At 38.6% G+C, this 17,753-nt stretch overlaps 1 protein-coding gene across 6 annotated transcripts in view; it reads left to right on the top strand.

Moving 5' to 3' along the window:
* LOC134345552 (5'-3' DNA helicase ZGRF1-like) overlaps positions 1-16,514 on the top strand; it is a 126,206-nt gene extending 109,692 nt beyond the window's left edge. For all 6 annotated transcript variants that reach the window (XM_063046380.1, XM_063046383.1, XM_063046384.1 and 3 more), the window contains 4 exons: positions 2,202-2,336; positions 5,560-5,824; positions 6,530-6,687; positions 14,518-16,514. In XM_063046380.1, the coding sequence (XP_062902450.1) occupies positions 2,202-2,336; positions 5,560-5,824; positions 6,530-6,687; positions 14,518-14,568 (609 nt within the window). In that variant the 3' untranslated portion in view covers positions 14,569-16,514. The remainder of the gene's footprint in view (positions 1-2,201; positions 2,337-5,559; positions 5,825-6,529; positions 6,688-14,517) is intronic.
* The last annotated feature ends 1,239 nt before the right edge of the window (positions 16,515-17,753 follow it).

Genomic DNA, 17,753 nt, shown 5'->3' with positions numbered 1-17,753 from the left:
AAATGAGTATTTTTTTATTCCTCCCCAACTTTGTAATAACATTGATAGTGCGTAATGGTGCTACATATTATAGTCCAATGATATTTTATATATTAGCCTCATCTTTCTTTTAGAGTAATCTGTCAATTTAAGAAACTCCCAATATCATACGCATGGCTTCAGTTTAAAAAAAATACTTCGGATGTTTATTGTTGAAAAAAAATGTGTGTTTCTACATTTTACCCCTGCTGCCTTCTTTATGGGGTGAAGATGTTAATTTGCTGTTTTTAGACCATCAGCTGTTGGTATAGACAAACAAGCATATCCATCACCATATGCACTTTCATCTTTCTCTTTTGAATTTGGTAAGAAAATCATTTGGTAATTTATTCATAATGGCAGAGATCCAAAGAGATCGGAGAAAATATTTTAAATTCTGGTCTCTAAGTTTATCAAGCAATAAAAAGGCCTTGTTTTATCTTTCTCTCTGTCTTAACTGCAAAGAAATTATCTAGAGTGTCCAGAAAAACATTAATTATGTAATCTAATGACAAGTATTCTGGGCTACACTTGGCCAACTTATTTATGTTGTTCTTCCACCTTGGTAGAATTGACTTCAAAGCCTTGAGTGGAAGAGGGTTGATAATTGATTGAATTTAAATGATGGGATTTCTTCATTTTCCAATTAACCTTTCATGACTGACTAATCTAGAATGATAATTGTTTTCCCAGTTTTGGTATAAACATTTTTATGTATATTTGCTCATTTTTTTAAGTTCTTCATGAAAGAATGAGGGGATTTTTGTAACTCATCAGATGAATGCAGTGGTGACGAGACATTACTTCTTTTACAACAATTGGGATGCTGTCATGCCCATCATTATTTGCAGGATTGAATACTTGCCTACAATGAGTGAAACCAAACTGAAATAAATCAGGATTGCAAAACAGCAATGTGTCGTAACATTACGAAGCATTACATGCGATGACAAGTCGTGCGGCAGAAAAATACAATCTTGCAGTAATTATTACATATGTGTATGTGTGATAATTCATGATTGCACACCTATTAGGTGAAACTCTTTGAAAAGAGTGCATACATTCTTGAAACTTACTCTTTACTTATAACATTTTAATCAACAGTTTAACTTTAGAACTGACAAACATGAGAGGAGATAGAGCAGTAGTAGAATATCTATTGCTGCCAGAGCATCCACTCAATTCGTGTACACCTGCACATTCTGTTGTTCTACTGAGTTGTAAGTTGTAGAGTCTAGAGCGTTTCCAATGCTTGAACCACACATATTGACTTTTGTAGTTAGTGTGATAATAGCTGATGTGCCGTTCTTGGCTTGTTGCAGATCTGTTTTGATTATTATGACTGGTTTTGCTCTAGATAAGAATGGGAACTTGTCTCAATTATAACAAAGCGAAGATTGTGCATTCAATTGTTCCGGTGTGGGCTAGTGGATTCACGCACTTGCTTTAAGTTTGTGTTCACATTAGCTATGATATGTTTTGAATGTGTGATATTCTGATTTAGGTCCTGTGTTGCAACCATGCACTATGGAGTCCATATCTGGATCTGCATTTTGGTCAAAGGGCAAAATGCAGTTTTATTTTTTTAACCATTCAAAATTAATATAAGTTATTCTGATTTGTATTCTACATCAAAATTAAAACTTTATCAATGGCATGATAATACTATTTTATCTGGGGAAGCTACATGAAGGCTTTGTTTAAATTGACCCAGGAGTATTTATATCATTTGAATACCATCATTAATTTAAATACTTTATTTAATTACAGATGTGTTTTTCCCTAATTGGTAAGCAGTTCTGTGGGAATCCATGCATACAGTATATGCAAGAGTGTTATGTAATCAAGCATGTACATTTGTTCTTGCTGCATCCTCAAATAATAAATTCTGATGCAAGTCTGGCCACTGAGTAACTGCTTAATGGAAAATTGATGCTTCCCCTCTTGAAAACAGCTAAATTAAATTTTGTTTAGCTAAGGTCATTCTCATTACCTATACTGAGTTTGGGATATTTGATTTTAACCTTGCACTCAGTCCAACTGAGATCATTGTTCAAATAATTGCTGGCAAAATTATCTTCCCTCAAATATCAGTAGTTGGCACAAACCTTGAAACTTGATGTAAAATGTACAAAATGTTGTCTCATTGCATAATAATGTGATCTATGTTTTGAACTGTCCAGGTGCAGATGGATGGCAGCTACCATAATCTGGAGGAAGCAACATTCACTGCAAAACTCATCCAGTCCCTGATAGCTAGTGGAATCAAGGGATCTATGATTGGAGTGATAACATTATACAAATCTCAGATGTTCAAGGTGATTTAAAATACTTGTATTGTTCTGCCCATAGTAAATTGAAGGAAATGAGGAATGATTTTTAAATATGTAAGGGACTAAGGGGTTTGGTTAAAAAAAAAGGAGTATGAATATAATTACCATTAAAATATGATATTGTATTTATGTATCCTTGAATATCCTTGAGGGAGGAGAAGATGGCGGCACGATGCAGCTCGCAGCGGCCACTCCGGTGGTGATGTCTGTTATTTATCAAGTAGGGTGCCGTGCACAATCCTGATTTGATGGAGACGGACGTGAGAGCACGGAGGAACATTTTGTGAAACTTCTGAAATGCCTGCTTCAGCCCCAAGTCCTCGGCTTTGCTTGTTGCTCGGCAGCCGGGGCAGGGTCAAAGCGCTCGGCAGAGGATGGTCCCCGGAGAGGCTGTGTCAGAGGGCTGGTCGGAGGCTCGAAGTTTTTGGACAGACTTAGAGTCGGCTGCAGTCGGGTGCTTCCAATGGTGCTGCATCGACAAGTTTGCGGCGCTTGGAGGTTCATGACAGGGAGAGTTTCTCCCTTCTACTGTCTGCGTGAGCTGATGAGGCTATCTGGACTTTGAGACCTTTTTTTTTACCATGCCCATGGTCTGCTCTTTATCGAATTACGGTATTGCTTTGCACTGTTGTTACTATATGTTATAATTATGTGGTTTTGTCAGTTTTAGTCTTGGTTTGTCCTGTGTTTCTTGTGATATCATTCTGGAGGAACATTGTATCACTTTTTTAATGCATGCATTTCTAAAGGACAATAAACGAGAATTGAGTGTCCTCATAATCTAATCTATTCTACTGTATAATGGCTAGATTCAGATTGGTTAACTTGAATGCTCATGGATTGATAGTTTGATTGAATTGGGCATGTTGCTAGGAAACCTGAGAATCAGCATAATAATTATCCAGAGTAACACAAGACTACTGTAGATTAGAAAACATGTTTAGTGACAGTGAAATAGAATTTGACTTCAATGGAACTGATCTTTAGAAGTGGAGTTCTACCACATCCGTCACTGTCTTGGTTGATTTGTGCAAACTACTAAACATGTATATCTACCCTGATGTGTTTCACTTGTAAAGCATTTAGATGCTGAAAGTATTAGTTTTGTGAAAGTACTTTTATATTACTTTGATGGCAGCAACTGATTTGCCATGTGCAATGTCAGTATAACTACCAAAAAAGATGGTAAAACATATGCATTCCAATAAGTTACAGTGTGGGTGGCTGAGGAAAAAAATAAAATCTGAATGTGACATTTACTGGATTAAGATGTGTTATATGAGATTGGAAATCAGAGTTAAGCAACTTCTGTTTGTTACAGATAGACAGAAAGTACGTGTAAATTTGTGTCTAGATGCTAAAGTGCTTACCCGTCAGGGAGGGTAAATAATTCACCTCCCCTGTGGCTTTCTGTTGCTAATGACACATACACACCATTAATTATGTACTACCATACACAATTTAAAAAAGACTTTTTGAAAGTTTCATGGATGAGTTTTGAAAGAATACAGAGAAAATTTACAAGGATGTTGGTGGGACTTGAGGGCCTGAGTTACTGGGAAAGGTTGAATAGGTTAGGACCTTATTCCCTGGAGTGTAGGAGAATGAGGGGAGATTTGATAGAGGTATACAAAATTATGTGGGGTATAGAGAGGGTAAATGTAAGCAGGCGTTTTTCCACTGAAGCTGGATGAGACTAGAACTGAAGGTTATAGGTTAAAGGTGAAATATTTATGTGGAACATGAGGGGGAACTTCTTCACTCAGAGGATGATGCGGGCATTAAACAGGCTATCAGCAGCAGTGGTGCATGTGGGTTCAAATGCAACATTTAAGAGAAGTTTGAATAAGTACATGGACGGGAGGGGTGTGGAGGGCTGTGGTTCAGGTGTGTGTCAATAGGACTAGGCAGAATAACAGCATGGACTAGATTGGCCAAAGGGCCTGTTTCTGTACTGTAGTGTTTTATCTCTCGATGAAAGGGATGAGTGGGAGAGTGATGCACTGCTTAATTAACAGTTTAAATAAATTGAGGACAGCACACAGGCAACATGTTATCCAGTCTTCAAATTATTCCTACCTACATTTTGGTCTATTCAAGTTTTTGACATTTTCAAAAGGGGCTGCTTGTAAGTAGGAGGATGTGTTTACTAAGAAGGAAATTGTAGTTGAAGACTCCATGGAGGCAGGCAGTGAAGTTCTCAAGCAAATTGTTAGTAAAAAGAAAAGAAATGTTGTAGAAGGCTTTAACGTAGGTAAATCCCGGGGGCTATATCCCAGACTGTTGTGGAAGCGAGAGAAAATTGAAAGGTCGGGTATGATCAAAGGGCCCAATAGCATACTACTACTTTCTTTTATGACATTGCCAAAGCATTCAGGAAGCTTCATAGGAGCATTATCAGGTACTAGGCTGGCAGTGAGATATTAATATGAGTGACTAAAAGCTTTGCTGAGAAGTAGTGTTAAAAAGCATAGGAAGGTGTTGATATTTCTGGAATTTATTTCAGAGCTGAAATTCTGACCAGGATTGCTGGAGCAATTAAAATTAAAGATGAGCAAGAGACTGAAACTAGTGGGGTATTAATTTCTGAATTAGATTTCAGAAATAATGAAGGATGATTACATAAAGGGATTTCAAATCAAGAATAATAATTTAAAACCAAGCTATTGTTTAACTGGGAGCCAGTTTTTTGGGGACAACAGGTGAATGGGATGTTCAAAATTAGTCACGGACAAAATGATCTCAAGTTTACAGTTGTTGAACAAAGGATCCCATATGGGAGTACATTGGAATAATTGCTCAGAGTATTGATGGGGGTTTTAGCAGCAGATGAGCTAGGACAAGGACAAAGATACAAATATGGAAATCTATTCATGGCATGGTATAAGGTCCAACACTGAACCCCGAGTCAAATGTGACACTGAGACTGGACATTGTAAGTTGAGTATTATCAACTCCTAATCAACCTTGTTGCAACCATGCATATGCTCTTAATATTTTGTTTTAAGAAATTAATTTATTTGTGAGAAATATGAACAAAAATGATGAAGATATATAGCCGATCATTATGGACAGCAATAGGGCTAACATTTCATGTCCACCTATCATCAGAGTTGTACAGTTTGTTGGAAGAATTTATCAACACTAACTAAATCTTTACTAATGAACGACTTGCCAATTTGCAATTTTTCTTTTTGTACACTTGCAGTTATGTGGATTACTTAATTACACCGCTCAATGTGACCTAGCTGAGATTAAAGCTGTTCAGGTTTCAACAGTGGATGCTTTCCAGGGAGCAGAGAAAGAAATTATTGTGTTGTCTTGCGTGAGGACTCGACAAGTTGGATTTATAGACTCCGAGAAAAGAATGAATGTCGCTCTGAGCAGAGGAAAAAGACATTTGCTAATAGTAGGCAATCTGACTTGTCTTAGAAACAATAGACTATGGGAAAAAGTGATTCATCACTGTGAAGGTAAGATAAGATTTGTTGTCCTGCATGTTTTATTGAAAAGGTTTGTTGATTTATAGAAGAAAAGATTTTATTGAAGATAAGATTTGATGTCCTCCAAGTTTTATTGACAAAAACTTACACCAATACAAAAATGAAAATTTAATCCAGTGCCTCAGAGCTTAAACGTATAGGTAGGTTATGATTCCAATTTTATATAGTTTTACCTGCTGTTGGAGTTTACATTTTGTTCATTATTTTTAGACAAAGGGGTCTTTATGTGCAAATGTCAAAAGACAAATACTAAACTTATTTTGGGTGACATCAAATTATGGTGTAGTCATTGTCCCAGTATAGCCTTGTGGGGATCTTCCTATTGACATATAGCCAATTCCAAGCTTATAAATAAATATAATTGTATGTACTTTTATTTTGCATTTTATGTGTAAACAAGCTTGAAAATTCAATTATGTTTTGGCTACTAATGTTTATAGTGAGATCTTTTTACACCTGCTCCTCCCACTTCACAATATAATTTTTTGTCAGCTTTTATATATAAGTATGTGTGCGAATGAATTTTTCTCAGTAAGAAAATATCTTCAGCTGTTTCATACTAATTTGGTGTAATTTTAAAATATTCCTAAACAAGGTTTGTTCTATAAAAAAGCAAAGTAATTGTACTCTGGGCAGACAGTAATTAATATAAGTGAAATATATGTCCATTACCAGGAGAAGAAAATGGCTTGAAGCATGCATGGCAGTGTGAACCAGAGCTAGAAAAGATTTTAAAATCTTATGATGACCAGAAGTTAACAGAAAATGGCCAGAAAGGAAAAAGAAAACTAAAGTCCAGAAGCAGATTTGTTCTGCCTGAAGTGAACAATGAAGTAAGAGCTTCAATATTCTGGTATTAACTTCTTTTCATGTATTAGTCTTGTTTTTAAAATCGCTCGTTCTGTAAGAGATTCAGCATAACCTGTAAGTACAACAGAGCCTAGAGTCCAAGCATTTTGGTCCCCATTACCTCTGGACCAAGACCTTGCTATGTCATGGACATGCCTGTGTAGTAGCTAGTATGTAACAACCACGATATGTAAAAGAATTCACACACAGACATCTTCTGCTCTAAGTGTTTTACTATGACTTTCTTGGTCTTGTAATCTACACCACTAGTTATAAAATCAAGAGCTCCAGATTTATTTTTTAAACCACTGTTTCAATTTGTATTTCAATGTCAATGAACAATCACATATACCACCAGATCCCTTTGTTTGTGAATCTCTTATAAAATTGTGCACTCTTGTGTAACTTGTTTATTATCATTCTTCCTAAATGAGAAACACATTAGATTTCATCTGCTGTCTTTCTGTCCACTTCATCAATCTGGTTGAATCCCCTTAAAATCCATGACAATTCTCCTCACAATTCACTACACTCCCCCAATTTTTTACAGATTTGGTAGTTGTGCCCTGTACAGCTGGTTCTAATCTATGGCAAACTGCCATACACATCCATCCAGCCTAGAAATTTTCTGGTTCCTGTGATTTCACCAATACTCATGGACAGATAAGTGTTGTATGTACAAGAGTGGATTGGTTAGAGAAATCCAACTTCAACTGATTAAAGAGAAATCATAACAAATTAACTTAATACTGTTGCTGAAGTAGTGGAGAAGGTCCAATGGGAAAATGTGGTTGATGCAATATACAGTATATAAGGTATTTGGTTCAGTGCTAAATAATAAGTTCTGATCAAGATTGAAACCCATAGAGAGGACCATGGTAGCATGAACTTCCCTGCCATCAAGGTTAAGCTGATTAATCTGTAATTACTGTTTTTTTCTAAAAGAGTGTAACATTTGCTATTTTCCAGTATAACTCTTTACTCTTTAGATGTTTGAATAATTATGATTGGGTCCTCTTGCTGTCTTGCCTCAGCTATTTTACTCTGAGGTTGCACTCCCATTTCATTGATATATTTCTCATGTCGTCATTCATTACATCACTGCTCACTGAAGCTCTTCTGAAATCTTATCCTAACCATGCCTCTGTTTTCAAAAGTTGTTTTAATGGATATTCTTCAGCTGCCCTAACTTTGGTCCATAATATTTTTACTTTTCTACTGGATATCCACCTTTCCTTTGAGAAAGATATGATAAATGTTTTCCATTCATTTCCTTACTCACACCTAGTATAATTATTGGTTGCTGTTAAATCATGTACCGGATTATTTTGGTTATTTTTATTGTACATTAATTAAAGGTGGCATAGAGGCCATGCAAGGTTGATTTACCAAAATAGCTGTAGTATCAGTACTTCCCTGATGGTGGCACTGCAAAGTTGTCAGGAATCAAAAAGATTAAGGGGTTGAAACAAAGATAGAACAAGGAATGTCTTCTGTTACCGGCATTAAATCATTGTATAACAGCTACGGTTGGATTTGCCTCCCATTTTTGGTTTCATTGAAGTTGTTTTTATTCAACTCCCCATATTTGGTTCCAGTGAGCAGCTACTACTCCTGCCATGTAGTAAACACCAATAGCCCAAAGGTGAATTATCCCTGATCATGAGAATTGGCCCATTTTCTTTTATTCAGTTTTTGTGAGCCAATAGTTCAATGCTTTATACTTTCCACTGTACAATTGAAAATATTGTTGTTAATGTTGTATAGCAACTTGTCTGTTAGGAGTCTCATTCCAATTTAAACCAAATAAATAAAGAGGACTGGCAAACTGTTCTGATTTGCAAATCATTTGACTGTTCATGATAAGTTAAGATGTAATGATTTACAAAATTGTGACTGTTTAAGTTGTAAAACAGAATGAGAAAGAAGTTATCTTCTCAAGTTGCTATCTATTTATTTAATGTGATTTCCATTTTTAAGACAATATAATACACAAAATTATCTGACATGGTTACCAGATTCTGAGAACTTGAACAGTACTGTACATCAGAGTATTCGGGAAACAATGTTGAATTCAACAATTTAAAATAATCTGCTTTCCTTGGTTGTATCAGAACTGGGCAATTCTGATGTAACACTATTTGTCTGCAACATAAACTCATATTTTCTGCACTTCCAGTTGCTGCCTGACTTGCTGGGTGTTTCCAACATTTGTTAGTTTCTGTCTCATAGTTCTTTTGGCATGTTATTTTGGCATTGTTCTTCACTTTTTGTACCTGCTATTATTCCTCTTTTAACTAGGAAGCGCTAAGATAGTGTGTCACCTGGACAATCTTGCTCTCCACCCTATCGTAGGTGTTTCCTATGTTCTCTCCATCCCTCCCACTCATTGCTGTTTAAAGCGTACTCATTTTCGCACTCTTTCAATTGTGTTGAAGCTTGACTCTGGTTTTCTCTTCATAGAACCTGCCTGCCTTCATTTAGTTTTCAGATTTTCAGTTTTTGATTCCCTTTTATTGTAGCTTTGAATTTGCCCTATTCTTGTCATTTAGTTTCTGGTGATCTTTCTCTCCAATAAGCTGTTATATTTAACTACAGTCTGATCACCTCCCAATTGCCTAATAAGAGCAAGTCAGTGATGTATTCTATAATTCAGGCCTTTTAACATAGGATACTGTTCTCAGTGCTTCCAAAGGGTTCGTAGATCTTCTGTTGTCACAATAGAAGGGACTGAAGAGAACTCATGGAAATATACCCCTCTATTGAGCTAATAACTCTGATAATAATAGCTTATTGTAGGAAGGCACACTTGTTATGAAATTGTGCACCTTTAAACATGGCATGTTTGCAAAACTCAATAGTAATTTTGATAGTAGTGATCACACTGAAGGCGCATGCCATTTGAAAAGAGCATACAGAATAAAATTCAGCCCATTCTTCCACTGTATTGTTGACAAAGTTGGAAGAAATGCCTTGTAATGGATATGTACATACACAGAACATAAAACGTTACAGCACAATACATGCCCTTTGGCACATGAAGTTGTGCTGACCTGTTAATTTACTCCACGATCAATCCTAACCCTTCCCTCCCACATAGCCCTCCATTTTCTATCATAATATGCGCCTGTCTAAGAGCCTCTTAAAAGTCCTCTACCACCACTTTTGGGAGCATGTTCTGCACACCCATCACTCTGTGTAATAAAAAAAAACTTACTATGACATTCCTGTATACTTTCCTCCAATCACCTTAAAATTATGCCCCTTGATATTAGCTATTTCCACCTTGAGGGAAAAAAAAACTTCAGCTGTCCACTTGATCTATGCCTCTTATCGTCTTGTACACCTCTATCAAGTCACTTCTCATCCCTCATTTCAAAGAGAAAAGTCCTAGCTTGCTCAACCTATCCTCATAAGATATGCTCTCCAATCCAGGCAATATGCCGGTAAATCTTCTCTGTCCTGTCTAAATCTTCCACATCCTTCCTACAATGAGGCGACCAGAACCGAACACAATATTCCAAGTGTGGTCTAACCAGGATTTTATAGGACATTAGCTCAGTTCTTGAACTCTTTCCCTTGACTAATGAAGACCAACACACCACAGCCCTTCTTAACAACCCTATCACTTTTCATGGCAACTTAGAGGAATCTATGGACATACACTCCAAGATCCCTCTGTCCCACCACACTGCTAAGAATCCTGCATTTAAGCATGTATTCTGCCTTCAAGTTTGACTTACCAAAGTGAATCACTTCACACTTTTTTCCAGGTTGAATGCCATCTGCCACTTATTAGCTCAGCTCTGCATTTTATCAATATCCCATTGTAACCCTCAACAACCTTCTATACTATCCACAATATCACCAAACTCATGTCATCTATAAACTTACTACCTGGCCTTCCACTTCTTCACCCAACCAATTTATAGAAATCACAAAGAGCAGGGATCCCAGAATAGATCCCTGTGGAAGACCATTTGTCACAGACTTCCAGGCAGAATACGCCCATCCACAGCCTCCTCTGCCTTCTATGGGCGAAGCAATTTTGAATCCACACACACGTGTCCCTGAATCCCATGCTTCCTGACTTTCTGATTGAGACTATGTGGGAAACCTTATCAAATGCCTTACTAAAATACATGTACACCACATCGACTGCTCTAACTTCATCAATGTGTTTTGTCACATCCTCAAAGAATTCAGTCAGGTTTGTGAGGCATGATCTGCCACTCACAAAGCCATGCTAACTATCCCGAATCAGACTGTGCTTCTCCCCACCCATTACCTTTCCCTGCACCCCTCTGCAGCGCCTTACCTCTTCCACCTATCACCTGTCAGCTTTTCATTTCATCACCCACCCTTTCCATTGATGTTGTCTGACCTGCTGGGTTCCTCCAGCATTTAGTGTGTGTTGCTCTGGATTTCCAGCATCTACAGAATCTCTTGTGCTCATGAAACCTGTCTCTAAGAATCTTTTCTAATAATTTGCCCACTACTGAAGTTCTGTTTTTAAAAAGAAATGGAGAACATTAAAAGGATGAAGTTAGATCACTGCTTAGACTGGTTTTACTTACTGACTGTTCATTACACCTCTGGTGTTTAGGACAGCAACTCCATCTGTCTGTCCTTGGCTATCTTCTCCATTGTGTCCCAGGTGTTGTTTTTGGGTATACCGTAACACACATATGGAAAGAATCTTCATTGATCTTTCTGGAGCAGTATTTTTGACCAGTTAGGGCTGTTAGCCCTAAGCTGAACCCACGAACCTGGAGGACCAGGTGACCACTCTTAGCCTGGCTTCTACCCTTTGACTTCTTTGGCAATGGTAACCCTACCAAGAGCCAACACATAAGGCTCTGACTCCAGGCAACATAGATCTTCAGATCATTAAGGCACGCAAGCCTCCAAACCCTATGACAAGTTGTGGTCCTCTTGGAAGTTAGACCAATCTGGGACTTGTATTTTTCTTTAACTTCCAAAAGGACACATTGTTTATTAGTACATTCATTTTAAATTAAGTATACTTTCATGAGACCATAAGTTATAGGAGCAAAGTTAGGCCATTTAGCCCATCGAGTCTGCTCCACCATTTCATCATGGCTGATCCAATTTTCCTCTCAGCCCCAATCTCCTGCTTTCTCCCCGTATCCCTCCATGGGCTGACTAATCAAGAATCTATCAACCTCTGCTTTAAATATACCTAAAGACGGTCTCCAAAGCCGTCTATGGCAAAAAATTCCACAGATTCACCATTATGGCTGAAGAAATTCCTCCTCATCTCATTTCTAAAAGGACACCCTTTTATTCTGACCATAGGAACCATCCTCTCCTCATCAAGGCCTTTCAACATTTGATAGGTTTCAATTAGGTCACCCGTCATTCTTCTGAATTCCAGAGAGTACAGCCCCAGAGCCATCAAATGCTCTCCATCACTGGAGACAGACTGTCCACTGACATCTTCTACAAGCCCACTGACTCTCATAACTATCTTGACTTTACTTCTTCCGTCCCCGCCACATGCAAAAATGCCATTCTCTATTCCCAGTTCCTCCGTCTCCGCCGCTTCTGCTCCCAGGATGAGGTTTTCTGTTCCAGGACATCTCAAATGTCCTCTTTCTTTAAGGATTGTGGTTTCCCTTCTGCTGTCATTGGTGATGCCCTCACCCGCATCTCTTCCATTTCCTGCACTTCGGCCCTCACCCCATCCTCACACCACCACAACAGGGACAGAGTTCCCCTTGTCCTCACCTACCACCCCACCAGCCTCCGGATCCAGCACGTTATCTTCCGCAACTTCCGCCACCTTCAACAGGACCCCACCACTAAGCACATCTTTCCCTCTCCACCCCTCTCTGCTTTCTGCAGGGATCGGTCCTTCCGCGGCTCCCTGATCCACATGTCCCTCCTCACGGATCTCCCACCCAGCACTTATCCCTGTAAGCGCAAGTGCTACACCTGTCCCTGCAACTCCTCTCTTGCCACCATTCAGGGCCCTAACCAGTCCTTCCAGGTGCGACAACACTTCACTTGTGAGTCTATTGGGGTCATCTATTGCATCCGGTGCTCCTGGTGCGGCCTCTTCTACATCGGTGAAACCCGATGCAGATTGGGGGACTGCTTCGTCGAGCACCTCCGCTCCGTCCACCACAACAGACAGGATCTCCCAGTAGCCACCCACTTCAACTCTGCTTCCCACTCCCATTCAGATATGTCCATACATGGCCTCCTCTACTGCCATGATGAGGCTAAACTCAGGTTGGAGGAACAACACCTCATATACCGTGTAGGTAGTCTCCAGCCCCTTGGTATGAACGTAGAATTCTCCAACTTCCGGTAATTCCCTCCCCCTCCCTTCCTCTATCCCTATGTCACTCTGCCCCTTCCCCCAGCTGCCCATCACTGCCCTCATGGTTCCGCCTCCTTCTACTATCCATTGTGTTTTCCCCTATTCCTTCTTCGCCTTTCCTGCCTATCACCTCCCTGCTTCCCCTCCCCCACCCCTTTATCTTTCCTCTTACTGGTTTTTCACCTAGTACCTACCAGCCTTCTCCTTCCCACCCTTCCCCCACCTTCTTTATAGGGCCTCTGCCCCTTCCCTCTACAGTTCTGACAAAGGGTTCCAGCCCGAAACATCGACTGATCGTTTCCATGGATGCTGCCCGACCTGCTGAGTTCCTCCAGCGTGTTGTGAGAAATGCTCTTCATATGACAAGCCTTTCAATCGTGGAATCATTTTAATGAACCTCCTTTGAACCCTCTCCATTTCTGTTTAAATGTGTGGATTTGTAAATCCATCCGCCAGAGAAAGCAGGATCTTCCAGTGGCCAACATTTTAATTCCACGTCCCATTCCCATTCTGATATGTCTATCCATAGCCTCCTCTACTGTAAAGATGAAGCCACACTCAGGTTGGAGGAACAACACCTTATATTCCGTCTGGGTAGCCTCCAACCTGATGGCATGAACATTGACTTCTCAAACTTCTGCTAATGCCCCACCTCCCCCTCGTACCCCATCTGTTATTTATTTATATACACATATATACATTCTTTTTCTCCCTCTGTCCCCCTCACTATACCCTTTGCCCATCCTCTGGTCCCCCCCCCTTTTCTTTTTCCATAGGCCTCCTGTCCCATGATCGTCTCATATCCCTTTTGCCAATCACCTGTCCAGCTCTTGGCTCCATCCCTCCCCCTCCTGTCTTCTCCTATCATTTTGGATCTCCCCCTCCCCCTCCCACTTTCAAATCTCTTACTAGCTCTTCTTTCAGTTAGTCCTGACGAAGGGTCTCGGCCCGAAACGTCGACTGTACCTCTTCCTAGAGATGCTGCCTGGCCTGCTGCGGTCACCAGCAACTTTTACGTGTGTTCCTTGAAATTCCAGCATCTGCAGATTTCCTCGTGTTTGGATTTCTGTATTAATCTTTTTCCAATATAGTTTACTTAAGTCTCTTAAAATGTAGCACATTGTTTTTCTGTTATTGTTTGTTCAGCATGTTCCAACTAACTTGCTGATTGTACCTAATGGACACCTCTGTCATTTAATCATGGGGCAAAACAGTGACTCTAAAGTACTGTTAATTGACATTTTGGTGTATAGATTTTTAACCAAAGATTTGCTTTGGTAAACACTTTGAAGAAGTGCAGCTTTAAACTTGGTATTGAAAATATAAATGCATAGAGTTATAATGTATTGGATAGATTGGATTATGTCTAATAATACAGTGATTTCTATAATACAGTTTGTAGATTAAATTAGAATACTTAGAAAATTTAAATGCAATCTAACATCTGCTTTCTTTTATTTTTCAGACAGTTAATACCTCAGAAATTTCTGAAGTAAATGAAACACAAGAGGTGTAGGATTGGCTAAGTTATCCAAACTGATTAATCACTGGCAAGTCACTTAATTTATTACTCCTTCTTTGGAGCAAGTATCCCATGAGTACCTCCCAAATCATTTAGAGAATTCAGTCTTTATATATATCTATCCATACAGCAGGAGGATTGTCCATGTACCAAGGGGAGGAATTAAGATGTATCTTTTGAACTAGTTATAAGGCAGCTAAAGGACTGAATTACAGTGTGTTAGCCCAGCCACATCGCAGACTTGCCACCTATAGTGCACGCTCACTTTTCCCAGACCTTTGTAGTATGAAACTGAGGGGTGAGATATGGACTCTCTCCCCACCCCCACCGCCAGCAATATTTCTGATTCAGTGATAGATCCAATTGTAGAGCAGGAGATCTTTTGATGTACAACCTGATCTCCAGTTCACCTCAGAACCATGGAATGTCTCAGAGTCAAGCAACCCAGTTTGGTCCCATGTGTAACAGAAATGTCAGTTTAAACCCACAAAAGCATCATACTTGTTTTCCAGTTGAAACGGCATGTCCTCCTGAGTCCACCAAATTTAATGGCCTGGAACAAGTAGATAGAGAGCCATGTGAAATGAAGAACGGCTGACACCTCAGGAGCACAATTGGGTTTTCCAGAGTTTCCTTTTTCCCTGTTCCTCCATGTACCATTTGCTCCTTACTATTTCACATTTTATCATTACTATTCTCCTTCAGCCTGCTTCTAAACATTTCATTTGGTTGGTGTATAAGAATAGGAGCATTTAAGTATGAATTGCCTCACATTTTTATGCTTTAAACTTCATTAAAAAGGCAAAGATAACAACATATAACATTACATAACAGCAGAGAAGAACACAAATGTATGGAATGACAACAGCAAGAGTGAATTAAGTTGACACAAATGTATCAATTTTACACTGATTGGTCTGAAAGGAACACGCAGCTTGATCTTGAGTGGCAAGAAGGAACATTTCAAGATCAAATAGAATTTTGTCTGGTGGATATGGAAAATGATAACCTTTTGCCTTCTAGCAGCCAAATTTAAAATATATGTAGGAACTGACTTCTTGTTGAAGATGTTTCCTTCTGAATGCAAAGAATAGTGGTGGGGTTGTATTTAATTGCACATTTTCTAATCACATCTGCCTTGCAAACCAAAGTCCTGCAAAGTAATAAATCAATAAGATGCCGTTATGTTGTAACGTAACATTTAGCTTCCATTCCTGCAGTTCAACAAAATCCCCATCAGCAGGAGGGTTTAGTAGTAGACTTTTCTCTGCAGCCGCTATTTCATGATTTTGGCTTGGTGAATTTTTTTGTCTTGTGAAGTTTCCCTTCTCATTAAATTGTGTTTTTCATTATTCTGATATGGCAAAGAACATTGTTTCTACAAAGGCAGTAACTCATGTCGGGTGCAGTCTGGTTAACGTTTCTTTCTTGAAGCAGAACTATACTTACCCATATTTATTTTACGTAAGGCTAACATCAGACAAAATAAAAATTCATTCATCCACTTCTGGGCTGGTCTTGAATACTAGTCTCAGAAAGAAATGAACAAAGTGATAATCTGCTTTCCAGTTTCAGCATGCTTTTTCATTCTTTTAATAATTTAAGCTTTCCATTTACCAATCTACCCAAAAGAGAATAGATTCAACCTAGCTGTAATAAGCAGGTATGAGCAACAAACACTTGGGGTGAATAAATAAAATCAGAACTAAATTTGCAGTGTAGCTCGTAAATATTTATTTGTATGCAGAAATAATATATTTTAGATAATCAGAAAATTGAGAAATATCTTAGAATTGCATTTTTCTGACATTTATTCATTTCATTTAATTGTTTAAATAGCTAGAAATCAATGTTTAGAAGTTTTAAGAAAATTACTGCAATTTACTGTGATATGAATTAAATATTTTAAGTATGGTAATAAAGGAAAATTATACATTGTACAGACCACATTTAATAAAATAAAAATTTATTTTCTGTAAGTACTTTCAATCTTTGTTCTAAGTAATGGAAAATGCTAACATTTCCCTTAGTGTTGTAAATAGTTTTGTAATACTGGTAACCAGCTGATTTGTATCTTTGTTTAGATAAAAGATCATTGACATGAAACATTAACACAGTTTCTCTCTTCATGAATGCTATCTGATGTAATTTTTATTACCAAGTTTTTGTTATTTGCATCAACCATACTGGGCGCAGTAAGATATATTTGCATCAAGATTGGTTATTGGAGAGAAAATTAGAAATCAGGATCTCAAAGGTACTAATCTCTGGATTACACTGGGTACCAAATGCCAGTGAATATAGAAATACGAGGATGGTCTATACCAAAGCATAGCTGGAGAGAGGGCGTGAGAGAATACGTAGAAATCACATGTTACTGAAAGGAGAGAAGACATTGATTTAAAGAAATTGATAGAAAAGTTATAGAGGAAATGAGGAAAAGGATTCGGTGGATGCAGAGACCTAATCATGTTTATAGTATCTATAGATGTATTTGAAGAACTGTGTTCTGCAAGGCTATGGACCCAATGCTGGAAGTTGATATTAGGCTGGGTACCTCTTTTACAACAGGCATAAATAAACTGGCCTCCTGTTTCATACATTCTCTGATTCCAGGATACCCTTCCTCCTGTATCATTATGCTGAATGGGATAGACTCAGAACCGATGTGACAAATCAAATCTGGATATCCACTGTTCAGCTGAAACATACACCACTACAGTCTATAACTTCATGAGGCAGTGCATCCTTCACTACATTTAAAAGGAGCCAGGGGAACAGCCCTCGTTCACCTTCCTGTCAGCTTGAACCAGTCTAACCATTCTCTCTCATTAACAAGGTATTTTTGCTCACATCCAGCATCCCTGGATGTTTGTTTGTTTTTTTTTGTTTTCACACCATTCTCTGAAAATTGTAGATACTGTTGTGCATGAAAATCCCAGGAGTTGAGCCATTTTTGAGATACTCAAACCACCCCATCTGGCACTAACAATCATTCCACAAGGTTACTTAGATTATATTTCTTCCCTATTCTGAACAACAACTGATCCTCTTGATCATGTCTGCATGCTTTTATGCACTGAGCTGGTGCGACATGATTGGCTGATTAGATACTTGCATTAACAAGCAGTTGTACCTAATAAAGAGCCACTGAGTGTAAGTGCTAAAAACAAGGAGGA

Source organism: Mobula hypostoma, chromosome 4, assembly GCF_963921235.1.
Source record: "Mobula hypostoma chromosome 4, sMobHyp1.1, whole genome shotgun sequence".
Lineage (NCBI taxonomy): Eukaryota > Metazoa > Chordata > Chondrichthyes > Myliobatiformes > Myliobatidae > Mobula > Mobula hypostoma.
The sequence above is the reverse complement of the archived record's forward strand: the minus strand, read 5'-3'. Positions and strand labels throughout refer to the sequence as shown.